The sequence below is a fragment of the Planococcus citri genome, chromosome 3, assembly GCF_950023065.1.
Source record: "Planococcus citri chromosome 3, ihPlaCitr1.1, whole genome shotgun sequence".
Lineage (NCBI taxonomy): Eukaryota > Metazoa > Arthropoda > Insecta > Hemiptera > Pseudococcidae > Planococcus > Planococcus citri.
The window spans coordinates 69,478,857-69,505,599 of record NC_088679.1 but is presented as its reverse complement, the minus strand read 5'-3'; the positions used below and the strand labels follow the sequence as shown (position 1 = coordinate 69,505,599).

General features: G+C 36.9%; 4 protein-coding genes across 8 annotated transcripts in view; 3 read left to right on the top strand and 1 right to left on the bottom strand.

The window, feature by feature from the left end:
• Positions 1-2,091: 2,091 nt before the first annotated feature.
• Positions 2,092-12,748, top strand: LOC135838584 (uncharacterized). Of its 3 annotated transcripts, none has more exons than XM_065354269.1 (3): positions 2,092-2,625; positions 5,386-6,751; positions 12,048-12,748. In XM_065354269.1, exons 1-3 carry the CDS (start codon positions 2,530-2,532, stop codon positions 12,074-12,076), a joined length of 1,491 nt encoding a protein of 496 aa, XP_065210341.1. In that variant the 5' UTR covers positions 2,092-2,529; the 3' UTR covers positions 12,077-12,748. The 3 variants fall into 3 exon arrangements, with proteins under 3 accessions (XP_065210341.1, XP_065210343.1, XP_065210342.1); XM_065354271.1 differs by lacking the exon at positions 2,092-2,625 and adding an exon at positions 4,427-5,049; XM_065354270.1 differs by lacking the exon at positions 2,092-2,625 and adding an exon at positions 4,427-5,185.
• Positions 12,599-15,885, top strand: LOC135838581 (heat shock 70 kDa protein cognate 4). Its single transcript, XM_065354264.1, has 5 exons — positions 12,599-12,748; positions 13,091-13,300; positions 13,557-13,705; positions 13,860-14,069; positions 14,156-15,885. The coding sequence occupies exons 2-5, from the start codon at positions 13,096-13,098 to the stop codon at positions 15,554-15,556; spliced, it is 1,965 nt and encodes a 654-aa protein (XP_065210336.1). The 5' UTR covers positions 12,599-12,748; positions 13,091-13,095; the 3' UTR covers positions 15,557-15,885.
• Positions 15,658-26,307, bottom strand: LOC135838590 (uncharacterized). Its single transcript, XM_065354276.1, has 7 exons — positions 26,169-26,307; positions 19,419-19,562; positions 19,181-19,342; positions 18,937-19,101; positions 18,680-18,853; positions 18,418-18,602; positions 15,658-16,096 (listed from the first exon to the last, which is right to left on the bottom strand). Exons 1-7 carry the CDS (start codon positions 26,305-26,307, stop codon positions 15,968-15,970), a joined length of 1,098 nt encoding a protein of 365 aa, XP_065210348.1. The 3' UTR covers positions 15,658-15,967.
• The window catches only part of LOC135838591 (NADH-cytochrome b5 reductase-like), a 280,351-nt gene continuing 272,582 nt past the window's right edge, over positions 18,975-26,743 (top strand). The window contains exons 1-4 of one of the 3 annotated variants that reach the window (XM_065354280.1): positions 18,975-19,115; positions 19,700-19,831; positions 20,092-20,230; positions 24,990-25,212. In XM_065354280.1, coding sequence (XP_065210352.1) covers positions 25,114-25,212 — 99 coding nt within the window. In that variant the 5' untranslated portion in view covers positions 18,975-19,115; positions 19,700-19,831; positions 20,092-20,230; positions 24,990-25,113. The other 2 variants (XM_065354277.1, XM_065354278.1) reach the window with 2 other exon arrangements.

The following is a 26,743-nucleotide window of genomic DNA, read 5'->3' as shown; positions in this document are numbered from 1 at the left end:
AATTTCTTGCATTCTCGTGAAATTTTAATTTATTCTGATAGATTGCATAACCCCCGTGATTTAAAAACATCGAAAATTGTGACCTTCATTTTGGGTTCAAAACACTTCAAAAATGCTTGAAAAACACTTTCGTTAAAACATTTGGAATTCTCGCGAAATGTTAACCTTTTTCGATGGGCCGAGTAACACATTTTTTTTTTAAATCGTGAAGATCGTAATTCCATTTTGGGTTAAAAATTCTTAAAAACTTCAAAGAAATGTTATAAAATTTTCTTAAGAAGTCTAAACCTATTTTGATAAGTCGTATGATACCTTTTTCAAAAAGACCAAAAATCATGACTTTTGATGGAAGTTTTATATTTTAGGTCCATGTTTCAATCCATTTTGATGGGTCAAATGACAGCGTATTCAAAAATCTTGGGAATCGTTACACCCTTTCTGGGATCAAAACTCTTCAAAAAAACTGAAAAATATTTTCGTCGAAATATTTGAATTTTTCACAAAATTTATTTGTTTTTCATTGGTTCTCATGAATAATTTTGACAATACCTAGTCCATTTTTACTCCAAATTGGTGGTGGGGTGAGGGCGCGATTCCACCCTTATTGACGCGTGCTTAGCTATTTTTGAGCTAAATTTGTTTAAAAATCACGTTATTAAACATTTTAGGGTTTTTAATTTACTTGACTGTCCGACTTGGAAATACTCCCTTTTTAATCTTTAGGTCACTTCACTTTAGAGACTCCTGCGTAATTTCATTTTTCTCTAATAAAATAAAATTACAAATCGCCTTGGTAGCTTCAAAATGCTTTCAATATTAATAGCAATGATTTTCTAGTTGGCTGTTATGTGTAGATGTAGATATACACCAAAGACGATATTTTGACAAAGAAAATCGCCTTCGTGACTTAATATTTTTAAATTGTTTTTTTTTTCAAAACTAGCAATAAGTTGGTCATAAATTCACTTCATTTTGTTTGACAAAATAGATGAGTATTATTATTTTGTGCCAAATTTTTAAAAGTCATGAGAATAGCTTTTTAAATTTTCAAAAATTCTCAAATCAACTTTAGCACCTAAAATTTTGATCATGACTAACGGTGTTTTCTCGTCGGGCAGTAATGTTTTTTCAAACTAGCTTAATTTTATTTGGAAGGATAATCAGTTCAGTACATAGATATTCATTGTTTTAAGAAGTGGGGAAAATGATCATAGCACGAAGATGAAATGAATTGGATTTTTCATTTTCGAATTGAATGAAAGTGATGAGCACGAGCAGAGTTGTCTTCCGCCGCATTCAACTTAGTAGCCTAAAAGCTGATAGAATAAAACAAAAATTTCCACCAGATAAAAAAGAATAATATAAAATAGTATTCTATTCGTTGCATTACGATAAGTTCATGTCATGCTGGGAGTAGAAAACTGCGAATATACGTTCATTTTGGTAGTGAGTATTTGAAAAAATTTACGAATGGAATGATTCGTTTATTTATATCATGTTTTGGTTAGTTTTGGTCCACAATTTTGAAAAAATTTATATGGTCCAAGCAAGAAAATTATTGAAATTTTAAATGAAACCGGTTACCGATAGTGAGCTTGTCTATCCAAAGTCAAAATCAAAATTAAAATCAATATTGAATTGAAAATTGAAAAAACTGAAATATTTTTTATTTTTTGATTTTTCAACTTTTGCTACATTCGATTTCGATTTACTTTACGAGTAAATTATTATCTTTTTTAAAAAAAGTAAAAAAATGAAAATAGGAGGAATCGTAAAATAGGTAATAAAGACTCCGCGATATCCCATCGCCTCTCACTCACTTTTCAATCACTTATCAAATTCCAGCAGGTGAAGCAACAACAACAACAAAAATTTTACTCGAAAATCTGGAATATTCTAGAATAAAACACGAAAAATTCTTCATTTCTCAGGCAAAATATAGGGTTTTTTGAGAAATGAAAATCGTAAAATTCGTTCAAATATCATCCTTATAAATTATTCGTCTCAATAGTACATACATAATTATGTTTGCAATTCGTATATTTTCCATCATCATGTCGGTTTCTTTTAGTTTTATCAAGGGATTTGTGTTTACCGTTGTTGAAAACTTTGGAACGAAACTTCCAGTTTTCAACTCTGTGAGATTCACTCACAGCAGTGAACGAACGATTCATTTGACGCTCGATCATTTCGTTCGTCAAATCGCAAATTCGTAATTACTGGTAATTTACCCACTACTCCTCCGGTCCAGAAATTGATGGAGATGGAACTTTTAGCGTAAGGAGCTGGACGGCTGGACCAAATGCTCAGCCGCTCAGTTGAACTTGACTCTGTTCTGTTTTACTATTCATTTGTTAAACATCTCCGAACTTCGAGCGCGATTAAGCGATTATTATATATTTTCAAATATTGTCAAATTGTCAATTTAAACTTTCGAATTCGATCCAACTTTCAAAGTTGCCTATTTCTTGTACGCGACTACCTACGCGATTATAATTTCGTCGAAAATTCTCGCGATTAAATTCTACGATGGCCGACGATAATTTTGAAGAAGATTCCAATCTCGGAAGTGACCAAAGCGGTCCTAATTCGCCACAGCAACACGATCAAGCAGGAAATCCCCATGTAAGTTTGGTGTCTATTTATCAAATTTGTTTCTCATTTTAAATAGGTATTAGCTCTTTGCTTTCGCTTTCGTAGATTCGTAGGTAATTATGCAGTGGCTTAAAACTAGGTTTATTTTCGTGTATTTGGATAGGAACCTATTTACGTCTTGGTAGGAAAACTTTTCGTTCGTCGTAATTTGTATTCGTTTCGATTTATTTTGCGAGTGTGCTCGCCACCACGAAATAGGTACTACCTACTCGTTGGAAATTTCGTTTTGTAAGGAGCTTTAATTTGATTATTCGATTCGATACAATTTCAACTCTGGTCTTCCTGGTCTCAGGCTCTAGTTGTAGGAAATTCGATATTCGTGCTGGTCTGTAAGGAAATAGGTAAATAGAGTAGTTAGCTTTAAATAGGTACCATTCTTACTCAGAATCACGTATTCTGACCCAAGTTTAATTTCAGGAATTGGAGGAGGTCGTCGTCAGAAATGATGAGATTATAATACGACTAAAAGACGTGGTTCCCCGACGAGCAGACAACTTCTGAAACGTTTACTTTCATATAATTATTAATTACTCGATTTATCATATTCTCACTTTATTCTGTTTGAATTATTATCGAACGTATTATTTTTTATTATGCACAATATTATATTTTGTATTCGCATACCTACTTATTCTTATTTTTAATAAACGTGTATTTGTACGTGTTTTTTGTAGCGTTATCTTATTGGTTGATTTCAAAACCATCTTTTATCGACTAGGCTAATTTCGTTCGTTTCTCAGTGAGTTAGGGTTCGATTCTCATCTGTCTGCTTCAGGGAAATTTAGGGAATACGTTGAATAATTTTTCACATGGTAGCAGAGCGTGGTTAGCACACGAATCACACAAAATTTGCCTCAAAATGAGCCCAAAGTCGATAAAAGGATAACCGCAAACACGTTTTAAATTCGTAAAAATCGTCGCGAAGATGTTACGAGTTGGTAGGCATCGAAACTCTGTACCTAACATTGAGGACATGTTGCACAATTCGTAAAAATCTTCGCGAGGAGTTCACGAGGTAGTAGGTATCCGAATTCGGTTCTGTACCTTGATGAACAATTCGTAACATATTCGCAAAAAATTCAATAGGTTGTAGGTATCTAAAATCGTAAAAATTCCCCTAAAATTCGTGCAAATTTGGCGAGGTTCTAGGTATCTAATTTGTAAATAATCGTAGCTATAAATTTTCGAGGTGGTAGGTATCTAAAAATCAAATAATAAAAATCTTCCTTTAAACTCACGAGTTGGTAGGTATCGGAATTCTGTACCTAGCGATTAGTTTCTAAGAAACGATAGAGGTGACGAAATTCAAGGTCTATTTCTATGACGATGACGCAATATTGCGCCGAAATATGAAAATGAAACACTTGCGTTGACTCAACTCTCGTTTCCTTTGTTTTAGTTCGAAATCTGTACCTTCCGACTGTATAAACACAACATGGGTAGGGTGTAGTGATGTCGTCAAGGTTAATCGACTATGTTATACCCTTTTTTTTTGGTGAAGAGCTAGGACCGGTCCTACGTTGTCGGCAATAAAATGCTTCATAAAATTCGTAGGGTTTGATATTTCGTTCGCAATATAACACGCCTTCACGTTTCGATGGAGTTGTCGGAACCTTTGTAACCGTGGAACGTTCTGAAAATAAAAATAAAGAACAAAGTACACAAGGACACTGGTATCGATAAATTCCAGCTCGTATTAGTCACTTCCCGTCGAATTGGCATTTCTTAGAACACTTCTGATTGTTTATTTTAGCGATCCGGGATTCGATTTCTCAGCATTACGTCGATGAGTATCTGCAAAAAAGAAATTATCGATTAAGCACTGACCGATAGCCTGAATGTTTATGAATGTTTATCTACGTATTTAAAATTAATTTTTATTGCTAGGTAAGGGGAATAATTCGCGATCGTCGATATTACGTGGTATGGGACGCGTGATAACGAAATGTCTTGGGTTATTCATTTATTTCGCTCGCTTTTATCTTTGCAATTCGATATTAGCTTATCTCCGATGCTGATCTCATCGTGAACTTCGTCGATTAAAACGCGACCTAGTTGCATAAAACAGATCTCTGTTCGAAGAATGACACGCAGTAGAACAGATAATTCGCGATAGTAGATTGAAGAAGTGGTGAATCGATAGTGATATTTTGATTTTAATCATAGTTGAAAGGCGAACGACCACATACCGATCGACCCTACTAAGCTCGAAATTTGCTGCTGTGTAAACATCCGGCGAATTCGAGGAACTTGATAAACGCTCACTAGAAGCGACGAGTTGTCTTTATTGAATTTTGCGCCAAATTGTCGGCTTCCTTTGGAATTGCTCGGTCAGGAGAAATATCGCGTGTCTATCGTTGGGTCCACAGCCACGAATATTCGAAACACCCGAAGGTAGGAGCGATGGGTGTATGCTCACTACGTCAATAAAAACGTCTTCTTCGCAATTTTTTGGAACTTTTGTGTTCACTGAAAAATAAATTAAGCACCTCGATCAGAAGCTTCGTAATATCGTCGAGACGTCTCGCCAGTAAGGAAAGAAAATTTACTGATGCATAGTCGATAGTTTAAACAGTAATTTTATTCGATTGATTGGTGAAAAGTGAAACTATTTACGAGCAAACTAGCGAACTTCGTTCTACAAAAGCTTTTGCAATGAACAAAGGATCGCTTGATTCGATTCAAATAAAATTTTACCATTTTCTTTGTTTTATTTTTGTTTCGTAACAGATCGTTGACCACTTTCGCCAAACCTTAGAAGAAAAGGAAGCGGAGGTTGGAACTATAATCGATCGTATTAAGCAGGGGCTAGAATACGCGATACACAAGAGCCAACTCGACGAGGATTTTCGGCTCCTCGACATCGAGGCGCGGGCGTTCATAGACATGGCGCATCAAGTCGAGTTTATCTCTAAACTTGAAGCTCTAAAAGCGAGACTCAACACCACCATCGATAACTACCTAATTATTCGCGCACAAGCGCCTGCGGCCATACCAGTAAAGCCGAAAAAGAATGTTCACCTGCAACGTATTACGGTTCCAATATTCGATGGAAAGCTTATGGAGTGGCGGTCTTGGTGGCAGTTGTATCAAACAGCAGTCCATAATGACAACGAACATAGTGACGTCGAAAAATTTACGTATCTGCTCACGTTCATTGGTCCCGAGGTGAAACGAGTACTGGGAAATTTGGATCCTACGGCAGAAAATTATCCGATAGCCATTGATAAGATAGTCGATAAATACGATAAGCCAGAGCTACTTAAGGCCGCTTACTATAAGGCATTAGAAGATACTCACGAAAGCACCACTCCAACTGCTCACCGTCGTAATATTGAGTCTATTTCTTCCATCATTGCGAATTTGAACGCAATCGGGGTTCCAGTGGATCAGGATATCTTACGTACAAAGGTACTTAGTTGTTTCCCTTCTGACCTGGTTCTCTGCGCCTTGAAACGTTTAAAAAAGGTGAAGGCGAGATCCGGGAATGATCTGTCGTTCAATGAGTTAAATACGATTATCGACACTTTGGACGAACGGATCAAACTACTGGAGCAAGTAGACTTAATTAAAAAATCGAAAAAAGCTCAATCGAATTCGTCTACGTCTAACACAAATGCTGTCACCTCCGAGGAAGCTAATAATACTGTTGGCGCTTCACTGGTCACAGCTTCGAATCCTTCGAACGAAAAGAAACGTAATCGCAAGCGTAAGGCCACTGGGCAGAATGTTGGTGCCGCTCAAATGCCGCCGCCTCCGCCTCCGCCGTCGACGAAGCGAATTACGAACCAAATTCCACAAAATCGTTCTCAGGGTACTCCTACGGGACGCGTGACGACTCCGTGCTTGTTCTGTAACAGAGTCAATCACGAAAGTACCAATTGTGAAACGATTTGTACCTGGAAGGGACGAAAAGAATGCCTGGAACGTAGCCGCCGCTGCAATGCGTGTGGTTCATTGGAGCATGTATATAGCGCTTGCCAAGCGCGATTCGGTACATGCACCGCATGCGGTAAGATCGGGCATTATGCGCTGATGTGCTCGAAACATATGCAGGAAATCGCAGCTCGCGTCGCTAGTCGCCGAGACCAATCAGGTAAGAATTCGATTACTTTATCTTCACTTCACGACGAAAATGTCTATTTAGAAACTTTTAGGTGTAGAATTATTCTAGGAAACAGCACCGATTTCTTGGAGGTTAGGGGTCTATTCGATTCTGGTAGTAGTGCCTCGTATATAGATCAGAAGTTTGCTAGGTTAGTCGATCCTTGTCTGAAAGGAAAAACCATTAAGTCAAAAGTAGGAATTTTTGGAACGTCTGAAAGTAAATTTGTAGAATCTAGCGAAGTTATAGGTTCGTTACTCACGTTAGATGGCTCTACTTCTCGTACAGTCGCTCTCAGGACTACTTCGTGTATTACTTCGCCTGACATCACAACAGCTCCCAATTCTGAACTCGTACGAAATCGTCTACCATCTTCCTTTCAATACGCCGATAAGTCAATTTTTTCTGAAATAAAAGATCCAATTCGAATTTTAATAGGAAATGACCAACTGTACAAATTCTTTCCGAATGATGAATATCGCCTTATCGATGAGGGGCCTTTATTACGGCATTCGATATTCGGATGGATACCAACTGGCCCACACGATATCGATGCTGTAGTTTCGGAACCAAAAGATAGGTACGTACCTAGTTCGGTTTTAATTAATTCGAAATCCGTTGATAATGACGATACTAGTTTTCGTGAAGAGCTTGACCAACTACATTTGAATCTGGCTAAGCTCTGGGATTTGGATTCGATAGGTATTAAATCGGCGGAGTATACTAATGTTGACGATAAAATGCTGGAAAACTTCACCAGCACAACTTACATTGATAAAAATCGGTACGTTGTTCGATGGCCATGGAAGGACCAGCGACCTCATTTGCAATCAAACTACCGAATGTGTGTCGCTCGCCTTCGTTCGCTAATCGAAAAATCGTCTTCGGAACTCCTAGAACAATATGATGAGTTAATTAAAGAACAGCTCACTTCAGGAATTATTGAAATGGCACCGAAAGAAACTCCTTTTTTGACACATTATTTACCTCATCGCGCGATCCTACGTAACGACAAAATTCGTGTCGTATACGACGCATCCGCGAAGACTAGGACTGGAAAATCACTTAACGATCTTCTCTATCGAGGTCCTATGATTTTAGAAAATCTTAATGGTCTTCTTTTTCATTTTCGTCTTTTTGAAATAGGTCTCACCGCCGATATTGAAAAAGCGTTCTTACAAATGGTGCTCCATGAAGTAGATCGCGATTCAGTTCGGTTTTTATGGGTAAAAGACCTTTCACTACCTGTAACAATCGACAATTTGATTTACCTTAGATTCGCACGAGTTCCTTTTGGTGTTATTTCATCACCAACTTTATTAAATTTGGTCATTCAGCATCTTTTGTCTTCGACAAATGATTCGCGAAACGCGGATTGGTTGTCAAAGGTTCGTGATAAATTTTACGTAGATAATTTTGTTACCTCTGTTTCGTCTTTGAATTTTGCGTCGAAATTATTCAATAATCTTCGCGCTAAATTTCAAACAGTCTCGATGAATCTTCGTGACTGGACTTCAAATTCTTCAGAGTTTCTCCTTCGACATAATTTGCCTTCAATCGATTCTAGTTCACCTCCGGTCAGCATACTGGGTCTAAACTGGAACAGATACGAAGATTCGTTAAGTATTAAATCTCAAACAATAAATTCGGAACCCTACGTTACTAAAAAATTAGCGCTTAGCTACGCCGCATCGATTTACGACCCCCTCGGTTTGTTCAATCCGTGCGTACTAAAGCTTCGTTTATTCATACAAGACTGCTGGAAAGATCGTTATGATTGGAACGAACCGTTGAGCTCTGAGCTCATCGCGCGTTGGACCAAAATTATTCACGATTTGCGTGACATTTCGAGCATTAAAATTCCACGTCGCTATTTCGATTACAACTTGGATAACGCGAAATTTTCATTGAATATTTTCTGCGACGCTTCTAAAGAAGCTTATTCTTGTTGTGCTTACATTTGTTTTGTCGACGAGCTAGGAAATTCAGGTTCGCGCCTTTGTTATTCGAAGATGAGAATAAAACCTCTCGAAAAAAAGGTCCCGAAAAAGGCGAACCCCAAGGTTACGATAAATGATGTAGAGTATGAAATTCCCAAAACGACATTAGAATCTACTTTGACTATTCCAAAAATGGAACTTTTAGGACTCGTTCTTGGAAAACGAACTTCGACTTTTCTAAAACAGCAATTTAGGATAAATTTTGAGTCGATCACTTTGTGGACTGACAGCACGATTGTGCTGCAATGGCTCACAAATGACGACACGAAGCCGAAATTCGTTGAAAATAGGATTGATGAAATTAAAAAGACCCCAAATTTAGAGATAAGGCATGTCCCTGGAGTGGAAAATCCAGCTGACTTAGGCACGAGAGGAACGACTCCTTTTCTTTTGCAGAAGGATGTTTTATGGCACGAGGGACCTCACTGGCTTTGCCACAGGGCCCTCTGGCCTAAAACACCGGAAACCACGAACATAGTACATACTGTTGTTTTGTCAACTGTTGAAATAAAATACTCCGGTATCTTAACGAACGAGTTTGAGGAAAAACGGTTCAAGATTTCGTGGAAAGCAATTGTCGCAGAGTTCGAACCACTCATTGCTCAGACTGTCGATTTCACAAATGCGGACGCCACTGACAAATTTGTTTTCGTTGAAAGGGAACTTATTCGAGAACTTCAAAAGAAGTATTTCGCGGAAGAAATTCGATACTTAAGGAAAAAATTGTCTATTAATAATAACGCGTTAGGTCTTTATTTCGATGACGAAGATATTATTCGATGTCAAGGAAGAGTCGCTAACTCCGAACTACCTTTTGACGCAATTAAACCAATTTATTTACCTCGTAATAGTCCGCTAGTAGCCGCTCTTGTTCTTGATTTACACGTTAGATTTCATCATTTAGGGCCTTCGCACCTTTTAGCCAAAGTGAGGGAAAGATTTTGGATTTCGCGACTTCGTTCACTCGCTAAATCCACGATTAAATATTGCGCGGATTGTAGACGTGTCGATGGCGGCGCTTTTCGTTTGCCACCGTCACCTCCTCTCCCGTATCGTCGAGTTCAGATGGCAGCTCCATTTCTTCATATAGGCGTCGATTTACTAGGACCTATAGCCTTAGCGAAGGAAATCTGTGAACATACAAACGTTCGTGAATATTTCAAGGCTTATGTAGCACTTTTTACGTGTTTCGTCACGCGTGCAGTGCACTTGGAGGTCGTCGACAGTTTATCTGGTGACGATTTCCTCGATGCTCTCACGCGTTTTACCGCTCGTCGTGGATCCCCCTTAACAATTACCTCAGACAATGCTACTAATTTTCAATTTGTGCAAAAAATGGTAGGTGTTAAGGTTGAGATTCTAAATGAACCGTTGAAAGAATACGTGTCAACGAGCCGAATTAAATGGCGTTTCATACCAGCGTACTCACCGTGGCAGGGAGGAGCTTACGAGCGACTCGTTGCTGTCGTGAAGAGTTGCTTAAAAAAGTCGTACGGTTTGCAGGAGCTTTCGCGATCAGCTTTCGTCACTTGTTTAGCGGAAATCGAAGATACCATTAATTCGCGACCACTAACGTACGTGGCCGCCGACGAAGTTTTAGCTCCACTCACCCCGAATCATTTTCTTCGTCTTCGAACAGTAAACGCCACAACGTTTTTAGAACTGAATTTTCACCAACTTGATTCGACTGCGCAAAACCTACGAATTGTATGGGATGCGACTCAAAAAGTGTTAAATTCATTTTGGAAAGTATTTAGGGATTATTATCTTACTTCTCTTCGAGAACGTCATGCAGTTATTTCTCCTCCTCCTCGAAAATCGGTGTCTTTTTTGCCTCGCATAGGTGATCTTGTTTTAGTTAAGGAAGCTTCGTCTCCGAGAGGTCACTGGCCTGTTGGTAAGATTACAAACGTCGATCTTCGCTCGGCAACCGTACATCTTACACAAGGAAACAAGACAATCATTCGTTCGATTAATTTACTGTATCCGGTAGAACTTGCGGAACCCTCCGGGGAACTGCAAGAAAAATTGGGTGCATCTTTGAGAGGAAAGTCGAAATCGAAGAAGAAATCGCGGAAAAATAATCATTAGTTTACTTACCTCAGTTAGTCGTAGGGAAACTTCGTTGTCTTCAGTCTACTCTCGTATTTGAAATTTCTTCATCTTTCGTTTAATCGTTTATACATATCATTATAATTTTGAGGAAATTATTCCATTTTTTGTAAAATTTCATCGTCATGTTTATCAACATCTCGATTGAAAAATTTTTTATTAGGCTTTCGAATCGTTTGCACTTTTGGCCGGGGTTGGCAGTGTTGAAAACTTTGGAACGAAACTTCCAGTTTTCAACTCTGTGAGATTCACTCACAGCAGTGAACGAACGATTCATTTGACGCTCGATCATTTCGTTCGTCAAATCGCAAATTCGTAATTACTGGTAATTTACCCACTACTCCTCCGGTCCAGAAATTGATGGAGATGGAACTTTTAGCGTAAGGAGCTGGACGGCTGGACCAAATGCTCAGCCGCTCAGTTGAACTTGACTCTGTTCTGTTTTACTATTCATTTGTTAAACATCTCCGAACTTCGAGCGCGATTAAGCGATTATTATATATTTTCAAATATTGTCAAATTGTCAATTTAAACTTTCGAATTCGATCCAACTTTCAAAGTTGCCTATTTCTTGTACGCGACTACCTACGCGATTATAATTTCGTCGAAAATTCTCGCGATTAAATTCTACGATGGCCGACGATAATTTTGAAGAAGATTCCAATCTCGGAAGTGACCAAAGCGGTCCTAATTCGCCACAGCAACACGATCAAGCAGGAAATCCCCATGTAAGTTTGGTGTCTATTTATCAAATTTGTTTCTCATTTTAAATAGGTATTAGCTCTTTGCTTTCGCTTTCGTAGATTCGTAGGTAATTATGCAGTGGCTTAAAACTAGGTTTATTTTCGTGTATTTGGATAGGAACCTATTTACGTCTTGGTAGGAAAACTTTTCGTTCGTCGTAATTTGTATTCGTTTCGATTTATTTTGCGAGTGTGCTCGCCACCACGAAATAGGTACTACCTACTCGTTGGAAATTTCGTTTTGTAAGGAGCTTTAATTTGATTATTCGATTCGATACAATTTCAACTCTGGTCTTCCTGGTCTCAGGCTCTAGTTGTAGGAAATTCGATATTCGTGCTGGTCTGTAAGGAAATAGGTAAATAGAGTAGTTAGCTTTAAATAGGTACCATTCTTACTCAGAATCACGTATTCTGACCCAAGTTTAATTTCAGGAATTGGAGGAGGTCGTCGTCAGAAATGATGAGATTATAATACGACTAAAAGACGTGGTTCCCCGACGAGCAGACAACTTCTGAAACGTTTACTTTCATATAATTATTAATTACTCGATTTATCATATTCTCACTTTATTCTGTTTGAATTATTATCGAACGTATTATTTTTTATTATGCACAATATTATATTTTGTATTCGCATACCTACTTATTCTTATTTTTAATAAACGTGTATTTGTACGTGTTTTTTGTAGCGTTATCTTATTGGTTGATTTCAAAACCATCTTTTATCGACTAGGCTAATTTCGTTCGTTTCTCAGTGAGTTAGGGTTCGATTCTCATCTGTCTGCTTCAGGGAAATTTAGGGAATACGTTGAATAATTTTTCACAACCGTTACAACTGTGACGCACTTCGGCAAACGTGACTAATGGGCCAATCACAGATGACGAACAATGTCAACAAGTGACGCTATTGGGCGGAAGATTCTAGAATAATGTGGCAGTAGAAATCCGCTAACCAGATGTCGGTAACGATTGGTAGTTTGGTACTCGTACTTCAATTCCTTTGTGTCGTCTGACTTGAACGGTAAAACTTGAGATTCGTGTGATATAAACTTACGCTTTTTTATTCAAAATTAACCTTTTGCAATTGTAATTTTGTTTATTTAATTATTTATTTTCGTGTTTGAATTATTCAGGTGAGTTTTTGTTACAATTATTTTCGTATTTCTGTAATATTTTGTCATTTTACGAGGTACTTTTTCAACTTCCGATGTGAGCAAGGTTACACACGTGAACATATTTGCACATTGTGTCTTGCACTTGTAAAGCTTTGATATTTCACTATATGCCTTATTTGGTTAACTTTCTGAGATACTCGTTGCCACGCCTTGTGCAAATATATTCGCGATTTGCGAACGTTTGTGAAAAATTGTTACGAACATTACCGTAAATGTGTTTCACCTTGATGTACTTCCTCGTGTAGTAGTGCTCGTCTCGTAATCGATTATTATCTAACGTTGTGCGTATATTTATTGCAGAAAAAATGGCAAAAGCTCCAGCTATTGGTATCGATTTGGGTACTACGTACTCGTGTGTCGGTGTATTCCAACACGGTAAAGTCGAAATTATCGCTAACGATCAAGGTAACAGAACCACGCCGAGTTATGTCGCCTTCACTGACACCGAACGTTTGATCGGTGATGCCGCTAAAAATCAAGTTGCGATGAACCCTAACAACACCATTTTCGGTGAGTTATTTCGTATTTCAATATTCATTTTTAATATGGCTACAACATAGAATTGACATCGGTTTATAAATGTTGGTCAGAGCTCGTAGCCTAAAGCAATGTACACTCATAGTCCCAATTTAACTAACATCATGTTGATTGGATCTCCTCCGTGTACGACAGATTTTTATTACCTACGCCTGAATGTAGTTTTAAATGTGTATTCATTGTTGCTCCTGAATGTATTTTTAAATATGTCTTCATTGTTGCTTCACAGATGCCAAAAGATTAATAGGCCGTAAATTTGAAGACGCCACTGTTCAGGCCGATATGAAACACTGGCCATTCGAAGTCATTAATGATAACACCAAACCTAAAATTCAAGTTGAATATAAAGGCGAAGCTAAAACTTTCTTCCCAGAAGAAGTAAGTTGGATTAATTATTCATGTAGATTGAACTTTATATTGTGTTGATGTTTTTCGTAGTTTTTATTGATTCAATGTTGGCGTAAAAATTCATTTTTATCGTTTTATTTACCTGTTGTTTTCACGACTCTAATCGTATTACGTTCATTTACAGATTTCTTCTATGGTTTTGGTTAAAATGAAAGAAACTGCCGAAGCTTATTTAGGAAAAACCGTTACTAATGCTGTTATTACCGTACCAGCTTATTTCAACGATTCTCAAAGACAGGCCACAAAAGATGCCGGTACCATCTCCGGTTTGAACGTATTACGTATCATTAACGAACCTACCGCTGCTGCCATCGCTTACGGTTTAGATAAGAAAGTACGTATTATTTTTGCAACGTCACGTTCATCGTATTGTTTTTGAATTGAATTAACTAACCCTTTTGTATGGTTTTTTTTTTGTAGGGCACAGGCGAACGTAACGTATTGATTTTCGATCTCGGTGGTGGTACCTTCGATGTATCCATCTTGACCATCGAAGACGGTATTTTCGAAGTAAAATCAACCGCCGGTGATACTCACTTGGGTGGTGAAGATTTCGACAACCGAATGGTCAACCATTTCGTTCAAGAATTCAAACGTAAATACAAGAAAGATCTCACCCAAAACAAGAGAGCCCTACGTCGTCTGAGAACCGCCTGCGAACGAGCAAAGAGAACTTTATCATCGTCGACTCAAGCCAGCATTGAAATCGATTCGCTTTACGAAGGTATCGATTTCTACACCTCCATCACTCGTGCTCGTTTCGAAGAATTGAACGCCGATTTATTCCGAAGCACGATGGAACCAGTCGAGAAATCGATCCGAGATGCTAAAATGGACAAAGCTCAAATCCACGATATCGTCTTAGTCGGTGGTTCAACCCGTATCCCTAAAGTACAAAAATTATTGCAAGATTTCTTCAACGGTAAAGAACTGAACAAATCGATCAACCCCGACGAAGCTGTAGCCTACGGTGCCGCCGTCCAAGCCGCCATTTTACACGGTGACAAATCGGAAGAAGTACAAGATTTGCTGTTATTAGACGTAACGCCATTGTCTTTGGGTATCGAAACTGCCGGAGGTGTGATGACCGTACTCATCAAACGTAACACAACCATTCCAACTAAACAAACGCAAACTTTCACCACCTACTCCGATAACCAACCCGGTGTATTGATCCAAGTCTACGAAGGAGAACGTGCTATGACCAAGGATAACAACCTCTTGGGTAAATTCGAATTAACCGGTATCCCTCCAGCACCTCGTGGCGTACCTCAAATCGAAGTCACCTTCGATATCGACGCTAACGGTATCCTTAACGTAAGCGCCATCGAAAAATCCACCGGCAAAGAAAACAAAATCACAATCACCAACGACAAAGGCCGTCTCAGCAAGGATGAAATCGAACGCATGGTCAACGACGCCGAAAAATACAAAGCCGAAGACGATAAACAAAAATCTGTGATCGCCGCCAAAAACTCGTTAGAATCGTACTGCTTCAACATGAAGAGCACCGTCGAAGATGAGAAATTAAAAGATAAAATCACCGAAGCCGATAAAAACACGATTTTGGAAAAATGCAACGAAACCATCCGCTGGTTAGACTCCAACCAATTGGCCGAAAAAGAAGAATTCGAACACAAACAAAAAGAATTAGAAGGTATTTTCAATCCGATCATTACTAAATTGTACCAAAGCGGTGGTGTTCCTCCTACCGGTATGCCAGGCGGTGGCTTCCCCGGAGCTGGTGGTTTCCCCGGTGCCGGCGGCGCTGCTCCCAACGGTGGCGGATCCGCTGGTCCCACCATCGAAGAAGTCGATTAAACGTAATCGGTTGTTCATCAGTGAATCCTCATTGTTTTCCATCATACAAAGCATTTTTATTATTCCTGCTCTTCTTTATTAATTTCTGATTGTTGAAAAAATTGTACAGTTCGCTACACTAGTCGATAGGCATATTGTTACGTTTGTGTTATCGAGTATTTAGTCATTCCTATTATTTTTTTAAAACTTTGTATTCCAATTTTTTCATACGTGTGTTTTGTTTGTTCATTTTTGTTCCTTTTTTCGCTCTCGGGATTCACTCGTAAATATTAAAAAAAAAACATCCAAACGATATTGTAATAGTTCAATAAATCTTCAGTTTTACCGACTTCGAGCTTTCTTATTTCAAAGTAACGAGTACACGTACATTAATTTTTATTCGGTTTACATTATTTACAATTTTCAAATGACTTATTCTAATTGTTGAGTATTGGATTCATTCAGTTCGTCGCCTAATGAATAATTCGGTTTATCTAGTCCAATATGTAAATTGCTATCATCATCCAAGTTGTTCAACGAACTGCTATGGGGAAGTTTCTCCTGAAACAAGTTTGAATTATTAAAACATGTATTTCGATGAAATTTTGTTATCTGACAGGTGATGAAATATTGATTGGTCATCTTATTCGTCGAAAATGTATAGAATTTTATCTTCTGCGTCAGGAATTCTTTAGCAGTTAGAGACGATGACGTGTTCGATTCGTGTTATAAAATTGTAATTCATCGATAGGCTAAATTACGTCTTTCGAAGTAATGTTGCTTGATTTGGTGAAAGTATTCGAGAATTCACTAATGTTGAATCGAACGAAGGTCATTTTTTTTATCGTGTACGTGCGTATATTGCAATTTTCGAAACTGTTGCACCTAGACGATTTCAATTCTATTTAATAATCGATTTTCTCGTAAATTCAGTGATTAGTTTAAGGAATTGCTTCAGTCAGGGATTCTATTTATCGAACAATTGATCAAAATACTGTATTTAACAGTAAATATTAGCAGTAGAGGCCTCGTTCAAGGGTCAATTCTCGAATAACTACTTGATTATCATTATTCATGCATTTGATTGTTCCATTGTCTTCGTTAATTTGCAAAGCTACGTTGTTCTAATTAATGTGAAGTACAAATCAATGGAAAGCGAAATGCTCAAAACTAAGCCACTTTTTCTCATTTCAAAAGTTACGATTTAAAACTAATGATTTATGAAATTCACAATGGTGTTTAGAACAGAGCTTTAGATCTCTAATTTTCAAATCGAATCGCCAAAGTTCGAAAATCATTGTTGGAAAATTTTGATGATTGCTTCAAAATTCATTGATTATTATTTGTTTATTTCAAATTAGGTATCTCAATTTCTCAAAATTGATCATCCATTAATCAGGCTCATCTTTACTAATATTGAAATTTGAAAATAATTATTCAAACTTCAAATCTCAAATCAAAGTATTGATATTGATATTGAAGTTGAAGATCGTTCAATTCAAATCAATTAATTTTAAAATATCCATGTTCATATATTTTTCAAAATGATTCATAATTATTATTCAATTAAATTTAAAATTCAAAGTGAAGTAATTATTTCAAATTTCAAGGATTCAACGATTCAAGTGAGGAGCTTGGTTACAAAGTTAGACAAACGCCACAGGGTTGATTTTGAGAAAAACTATGTTTTTTGTTACAAAAATATACAGCATTGTAAAGGCGGGGGATATTTGACAAATTGTAGTGATGATACTGAGTAACAAAAATACAAAAAATATCCTTCCACCATTGCCCCCCACCACTAATAAAAAGAACCTGAAAATGCACTTGTCTGATTTTGAAACCAAGATGAAGATAATTTAAAATTGAAGCTGTCTAGATCAGTTAGGTTTTGATATGTATAGGATTTTTAACCCTCTTTCCATTTCTGAGGTCCCTTAGTTTCAAAATAGTAACATAAAAGGTCAAAAAACGCGATCAAAGTTGCGCCTTAGTTTCAAACACGGACATGTGAACATTATCTTAGTTTCAAAATGAGACATATCCTATCATCTTAGTTTCAAAAACAGACATATCCTGGATATGTCTGTTTTTGAAACTAAGAAAATTTGCACATGTCTGTGTTTGAAACTAAGGCAAAACTTTGAGCACGTTTTTCACCCTTTTACGTACTATATTGAAAATAACAGACCTCGGCAATGAAAAGAGCGTTGAAAATCCTATAAGAATCAATATCTAACTCGATTTTTGTAGAAGTGGCGTTTGTCTAACTTTGTAACCAACCTCCTCAAGTGATTTTTTTTTGAAAAAAAAACTAAGTAGGTTAGACAAGAAAAGCACCTATTTACTTATGAATGGAGAAATTCGTTCTTCGTTCGGTTTCTTTTCATTCTAACTGTGGGACCTGTCAAATTTATGAGCGAACGATTCTGCTTGACGTTCATTTTGTTTTCGTTCGTTTCATTTGAAATTTTTTTATCTCTCTAATCTCTCGGATTTCGCGGCGAATTTCGTAAAAGATTGGTGTTTCTTCGAGTTTTTGTTATAAAAATTAAATAAATTTCCTCAGAATTGTGGCGCAGAAGATTTCAGTAAGTTCAACGAGTAATAATAATTCCATGTAAACTATTTATATCGCAATCCGAAACACTTGATCGCTATTCAAGGTAAACTTTGTAACCACCGATGAAATTTTATCAAAAATAATGAATCATCAAAGATAACGCATAATAATTCGTCTGTCGTAGTTATTTTTAAACATTCTTCTTTTGTACCTTTGCTATTCCGAACCCTAACAATGATTCTGGGTTTTCCTATCGAGCTATGAGTCATGCAGAGTAGATTTCTCATTCTAGTTTCAACTCAACATGGATACTACTTACAATATTCTTCTTCGGAGAACTAAACGATCCCAAAGAAGACGTCGAAGGCTGATTAATAATAGATCGATTCCTGGCAGCGATCTTCTGTTCGGAATCTCGTTTGAATTGTTTAGCACTGAATGACTTGGGCGAATTTGGATTGCTATTCTGTAACAGCAGAACACTTCCGCTGCCAACTTGCGAATCTAAGTACGAGTAAATTGCTTATGTATAGTATAATAATATTATATTTCATCGATATGTAGAAATAATTCATTTATACCTGATGATTTTCTAGTAGCTTGATCGTGATGTGTTGGTATATGGCAAGATACCAATAGAATGGCTGCAGCTCGAGCTGCCGTTGCTCTGGAAGATGATACGGTTACTCCTCGACTACCTCTTCTCGAAAGAGTTGTGTTACGATTCGATTGTCTGAATGATCGAGCTACTTGAGCTTTAAATATCAACACGAACGAGTAAGTATAACTTATACGAATTACCAAAAATAATATCAAAATGTTTATTAATTCCTAGTACCGATTTCAGAAGTAGATAGAAGCCTAGTGGTGATCGTGGAATTCTCGTATCGTTGAGATTTACCAACGAATAACTTCATCGCGAAGCATATCACCGTTGAGAACACAAACACTCCTGCTATGACGAAGAAGAGCGCCGGAAGATCTTTAGCTATTTGTAAAATATCTGAAATCAACGATGTAAGAATATTACCCTAGAGTTAATTCTTGAAACGTAATCGTAACTTAGATAATCCTCAGTTTACCTTTTGAGCAGAATGCTTTTCTGGAAGTTTTTTGTTCGGGCACGATATGATAACCGTCGATACATTGACAGTAAGCATTATGGTTTATTTGCACGCAAGTCGAAAATTGATCAGTGTGCATGCACGATTCGCTGTACATACATTGATCTCCCAACCAAGAAGCTATCATCATTATACAGAATTATTAAATCGCCCATTAACACATAATACGTCGATGGTATTCGTAATCGTAGCTTACGTTTAGCACAGCCGCGACCTTTTTTCGATATTTTAACCGGATATTCTTCTAAGCATTGGCACGTTTTTGTGGTTTTGTCGCATTTAACGTTTAATAGAGCTTCATCGCATGTGTGGTTACAAGGTTTACCGATATAGTCACCTTCTGAAAAAGAAAAAAAAACGTCGAGCTTTATATTATGTGAAATTGTACCTCGCGATACAAGGCACGATATTGTCGTCGTTTATTGTATCAACTCTAGCTTAACCGCTTATTGTGTGTTTTTTTTCAAATGTCTACAGAACTAAACGCCACCAACGAACCGGTGAAAACAGCCATCAAAAGAAAAACAAAACAATCGTTTCGTCTTTCGGTGAAGATAACCTCAGTTGTTGGAAAATCAGTTATAGCGGCGGCATATCCGCACACGTGTGGTACGTTATCAGCATATTAAATAGTCTAGAATCGTATCGTATACTTTATTCTTAACCTCACGTAGGTAAATGCTTCGAAGATTATATTATAGCTTCGAAATGCGTCGTATTTTTGGAGTTTTTTAAATTAAATATCTAAAAATACGCATTTTGTTGTCGTACTAAAACCACCTTTGAGAAGCTAGAGCTACGTGTGGTTTCGAATATCGAAAACAAGATTTCTAATGTTGCGCTCGTGCTTCTTTTTTTTTTTGCCACAGTTCAACCAATAAGTGGAAAGTTCTACTCTAAGTACCAATGCGTGCAAAACATCACGCAACATGACTTACAGCGATTCAATCAACAATACACAACAGGTCCTAAGGATAAATACACCCAGCCTTTGCTCGAAAGTCACAAGTAAGATTTACTCTTCGGTTCGAACGTCTTTTACCATACTTATTCATAAAACAAGTGAAAACTTTTTGATTGATTTGTGCTGTTCCACTTACGCGAACTCAACTTGACAACTTTTAAGACGTCTTCTCTTAAAATACCGCATCTGAGAACTCAACTTCGATATTAACGCCTGGCACCGCAGCAACAAAAACCTCTGTTCTGCAAAACTTACCGCGCGATCAAATACGCATAAAAGCAAACCCAGCTCTACCGACACCGAGCAACTTTCGCGATAAATATTCGCTTTAAAAGACTCGAAATTTACGACGCATTTTGCCTTCGACTTCGCCTTCGCCTCCTCCTTTGCCTAGCGCGTTCGTGTACTTAAGTTATATATTCTCGTACAGATGTTAATTTCCATCTGTTTAAAAGAGGATTACACCGGTACAACGACGGAAGATAGCGTAATAGAAAACCATTTCACCATTTTAATGAGGTGTACGAGAAAATTGGCTTATTTTGTAATGAGCTTCGAGGATTACCGAGGCTAAACAGAGACCATTTAAACGAAGAAATCCGCAACTTGGTCGAGAATTTTTCTATCACGACGAATACACCTATAAAGGTCGTCTAAATGGGTAATTTTTCGCTATACTGCGATTGTTTATATTGTTCGAGTCGAGTCGGTGCGTTATTGTAACGACCTGTGTTTGCGAGTTTCGCGATATTATTTTGGAAACTCGGTGTTTTTGTATTTGAAGTATTATAATCTGAGCTCAGGTTTAGAGGTATAGAGGCCTGTTTTAGTTTTGTACTTTCCTTATGATAATTTTGGGAACGGATTTCAAAATTTTCATCGTTATCGTTTTGCTTATTTCGATTTTTTTCTTCAACGTTACTGAGTATAGAGTTGATAATGTTTCTATTTTTTGCAACATTTTCGTTTTTTGAAATTTTATCGTGCAGCAATTTTCAGAAGAGGTTCGGTTTGAAGGAGAGGAATTGAATATTCATCAATATCACTCTCACCGAATATAGTCCTTGAAATGCCTCTCTTCACCCCCCCTCCCCCTTGAAAATTAACTCGCTGAAAAATTTTTATATGATGGGTTTTCAAAAAAAAATAAAATAAAAAAAAATTTAAAATACTTAAATGATACTAAATTGTTCTGCCTAGGAAATTGGAATTTTTCAGTGAGTTTTGAATAAACATCTGTTCAGTTGAATTTATTTTACTCTTCGTAAAAATCAGGTCCCAAAGCCAACTATCCCATTTGTCTTTTTCGCTCCCAGTTTAAATTCCAATTCAATTTTTTATTGAATTTTTTAAATCTCCTTCAATTCATTTTGAATTCAAAGTTGAATCATGTGATTTTTGAAACAATATTTACCCCTTCCCCTCCCACTTTGGTCCAATAGACCCGAAGAAATTTATCAAAGGAAAAAAAGTTTAATTTTAATCAAATGCCATTTCGCTTTACATTAAAAAGTGAACCAAATTGAGATGGAAATCTGGAATTTGATTCATAGTATTTTCCCACTCATCTCCTTACCCCTTCCCGCTCCCAAAAACTGAATTTGATGAATTTTCAAACCATTCTCGAATCTTAAGAGACAGTCTCAATGAATGAAATTCAAATTCTACAATTCTCTTGATGCATTTTCCAAAAAAATTTCTGTATCAAATTCTACTGATTGACTTGAAAATTCTCCCTCCAAAAAACAATGATCTCTACGAAAAGAGATCAAAAAAGCATACGAAATACTCCGCCAGCCAAACTTTGAGCTTCAAATATTCATTTTTCGATTTTGGGTGAATTTTAAAAAATCAAATTTTGAATCAAATTTTGAATCAAAATTAAGAGGAAAAAACAAAAAAATGTTGACTAATTGAGTTGGAAAGCTGAAATTTGTTATGTATCTCATTTTTGACCTCCCAAATCGATTGGAAGCAATTTCGAGTTATTTTGAGTACTTATGGAGTCTACTGCAAATTTTTGGGAATTACAATTTCCACAAAATTTCACCCAATTTCAATCTAGAAAGCTGAAATTTAGTATGTTCCCTATTGTTGAAATCCCAAACTTATTAGAAGTGGTTTTAAGCCACATCGAGCAGTTCTAAAGCCTCCGAATAATTTTCGGAAATTACACTTCTACAAAATTTCGCTCCATTAATTTAAAAAGCTGAAAATGAATTTAGGTGTGTATCACAGAACCATATTGTAGATGAATTCGAATTGTTTTAGAGCCTCCAGCAATATTCTGAAAATTTCAGTTTTTTTTTAAAAAAAAAAGATACCTACTATTTCAATTTTTTGACACAATCAGATAGTTTCAAAAATTCGCGGAAAATCGAAAAATGAACTTGAATTGCTGAAATGTCTGGTTGGGTGTCTTTGTCTGCGCTTTCGATTTAGCTTTGTTTGAACCCAACGGTTTTCTACTATTTTGGATCCCTTCCTCATCAGTTTTTTTGAACAAAAGATGTGATAAAATACATACAACGAAGCACTGATTTTTTTTACTTTTTGGTCCATATCTCGAACCTCCCTCCCCCCTCGCACCCTCATATTTCTTTATGGGTCATAGGTTCAGTCTGTCTTCTGATAGTATGTTGAATTTTTTAGTCAAAAAATTTTTCGAACCAGACAAATTTGCGCTGTTTAAAATTTTTTGACCCAAATGGATCCCCTGAAGTCAAAATAATTTCTCAAAGTTCGCTTTTTGTGCCTTTTTTTTTGGGGGGGGGGGGGTTATCAAAGAAATCAGTGCGATTTCAAAATCAAAAATGTACAAAACTTACTGATTGTGAGAAACAAAGTTTCCAAATTTTCAGAGCATTTAAATTAAAACTGCTCTCCTTCAGCTTGTCTAAAATCGAATACCCCAAATATTTTGGGGCTCAGAAACCTCTCATTTTTGAAAAACTCAATTCCTCTTTAGGTATAATTATATGATCATAGTCCGGAATCAAAAATCAATCGATTAAAAACATAGATTTTTGAAGAAGGAAAAAAAGTAGTTTTGGTCAATATTTTAAAAATAAAACGAAGACTTATGTGAAAGGATTGATTGATTTACAAAGTACTCGTATCATTAATTTTTGAGAAAAACCAAGTAAGTTTGGTCAATTGTTGTATAGAAATGAAACAAAACAAAAAAATAATTTCAAACTTGATCGATTATAAATTGTATCGAAATAAATCAATTCTTTTGAGCTCCATTTACAGATTTTTCATTGAGAAGTGTACTTCTGTGGGAAAAATTAATTTTTCATTTCGAACCTGATCGATGTTATGAGATTAAAAATCGAAGTGAATCGATTTTTGGATTCGATTAATCGATTTTTTGATCAGGAAATCTAATCTGAAGTCTACGTTTGAGGCTGAAACTGATTTTTCATTTCAAAACATCATCAATTTTTGGGTTCGATCAATCGATTTCGATTAAGATCGATTTTTGACATGGAAATTTTTAATTCGCTTTTGAGGCTAAACGTAAAACTGATTTTTTATTTCAAATCATCATCGATTTTAGGTCCGATTAATCGATTTTTGGGTTTGATCAATCGATTTTCGGGTTTGATCAATCGATTTTTGACCTGGAAATTTTTAATCCGCTTTTGAGGCTAAAACTGATTTTTAATTTCAAATGATCATCGATTTTTGGGTTCGATTGATCGATTTATGGGTTCGATTAATCGATTATTGGGTTCGATCAATCGATTTTGATTAAGATCGATTTTTGACCTGGAAATTTTCAATTCGCTTTTGAGGCTAAAACTGATTTTTCATTTCGAAACATCATCGATTTTTGGGTTCGATTAATCGATTTTTGGGTTCGATCAATCGATTTTGATTGAGATCGATTTTTGACCTGGAAATTTTTAATTCGCTTTTGAGGCTAAAACTGATTTTTCATTTCAAATCATCATCGATTTTGGGTCCGATTAATCGATTTTGGGGTTTGATCAATCGATTTTCGGATTCGATCAATCGATTTTTGACCTGGAAATTTTTAATCCGCTTTTGAGGCTAAAACTGATTTTTCATTTCAAAACATCATCGATTTTTGGGTTCGATTGATCGATTTTTGGATTCGATTGATCGATTTATGGGTTTGATTAATCGATTATTGGGTTCGATCAATCGATTTTGATTAAGATCGATTTTTGACCTGGAAATTTTCAATTCGCTTTTGAGGCTAAAACTGATTTTTCATTTGAATACATCATCGATTGTTGGGTTAGATTAATCGATTATTAAGTTCGAACAATCGATTTCGAATATGATCGATTTTTGACTTGGAAATTTTTAATTCGCTTTTGAGGCTAAAACTGATTTTTCATTTCAAAACATCATCGATTTTCGGGTCCGATCAATCGATTTCTGACCTGGAAATTTTCATCTTATCCGTTTTTGAGACTAAAACTGATTTTTCATTTCAAACATGATCGATAATATTATGAAGCCGAAAACGAAAACATATCGATTTTTGAGTTCGAATAATCGATTTTCTTCATCAGGATGCCCATTTTTGACTTTGAGGCTAAAATAATTTTACATTTAGAACACGATTGATCATAATTCATAAGTAATCGCGAGGGGCCAAAGATGGCGCACGTATCGATTTTTGATAAAGTTGAAGAGAGGTCTAGGTAATTGAAACAACTCAAAATTGAAATTTTTTCGGTATCGTTCCATCCATGTCAGCTTAAACTTATCATCAACCATTGTAAAATTGTATTTGCTAATAATATTCACTCTTTTTGATTTCAGGTACGGTTGGTATCACAACGTACGTTTCGATCAAAACATCGACTATTCCGCTTTGCTCAACGTATAAGGAAATCGCCTCCTTATAAATGCGATTAAACGCGCCCGAAATAACTTCCCACTTGAAATGGAGTTACCGGAAAAACCTTTAGACTCGGATTGCTGCGGTTCTGGGTGCACACCTTGTGTTTTCGACGTGTACGAAGAATTGCTCGCTAAATGGAAGGTTAGTAGTAAGACATCGAACATTGCGCCGGAGAAGCTACGTTTACGAACCGATCTATTATCGGTTTTAAAATACAAACCGTATAAATTGCTGGAAATCGAAACAGTTACCGAAAACGCGAACATTTATACCTTTATTCCGTTACTGACCGAAGAAGATGAGGATAAGGAGGAGGCAGGACAGGCCGAGGAAAAGACGATGGTGAACGAAATCGAAGGTATTTTACCGTACGAGCCGGGGCAACATTTCGTACTAATAAATTGTAAACCAGATAAACACACTACTAACGAACAGAAGACGAAGTTATCTCGCTGTTATACGCCGATTAGCGTAGCCCAAAACGAACCCAATTGCAGGGTTAGATTTTTAATCAAATTGTACGAAAATGGCGCGATGTCTCGGCATATATCGCGATTGAATATAAATCATGTTATGTATATGAGAGGAGCCTTCGGAGATTTCCGCCACCATCGTCGTCGTCCTCCCGGCGACGACTCCGCCGCTTATATTTTCATCTGCGCCGGAACCGGGATCGCTCCGGTGTACGCAATTGTTAAATCAATCCTGCAAGACGACTCGGATGAGACAACTATCAGGTTACTGTTCACCTGTCGAACCCTTAACGAGATCTATTTCAGGAACGAAATACGCGAGTTTTGTAAATTTTGGAATTTCACCGCTCGAATATACGTCTCGGACAAGGAAACTGGGCTAGCCGGGGTTAAACACGACGAGGACATACAATTTGCGAGAATTTCTAAAGAAATTATTTTTAACGAGGTATCGTCGAGATGTCTCAATAATTGCAAAGTTTTAATTTGCGGATCGTCCTCGTTCAACGAAGACATCGCCTCGTACGCTAGGCAAAGCGGCGTATCCGAGGATAATTTATTCGTATTTTGAAGTGCGCAAAGGTGAATTATTTTTTTTCCACGACCGAAGACGTTAGACGTTACCTTCTTCGTTGTTGTTAATTTCGGCGTCGTAAAACTGCAGTTCTTCGCTGACAACGTAATACAAATTGTTCTGCGTTGGCGCCCCATAACTGACCAGGCTAAGTGAAAAGATGCAAATGAGAACGCATAATAGCTTCATTTCACGTCATAATCCGCGCCCATGTCAGCATCCGATGGAATAATATTTCTAAAAGCAAATACAAATACACGTATCGTGTTTAGAAAATTTACATATAGTGAAATATATGTACGTATTCTACGGTTTGGTTGTTATTACGTTGTTTCGTTTTGTATAGGTACGAGGAACAATGCGTACACTTTGTGGTATTACATATTAAGGGAAGGAAGGGGTTTTGCAAAGGTGCATCCTGGTCCTGGTCATTGAAAGAGAAAATTTAGTCGGTTTTGACCTTATTTTTTTTCTTCATCTTGAGATTTACGAAGTGTTTAATGCGTACTTGCGTAGGATAGGGTGCAATTTGCCAAGATGTTGTGTTGGGGTTGGTCGGATAAAAGCTTTTTTTTCAAAAGACAGGAATAAATTGCAGACTGTTCTATATCTTCAGGCATTTTAT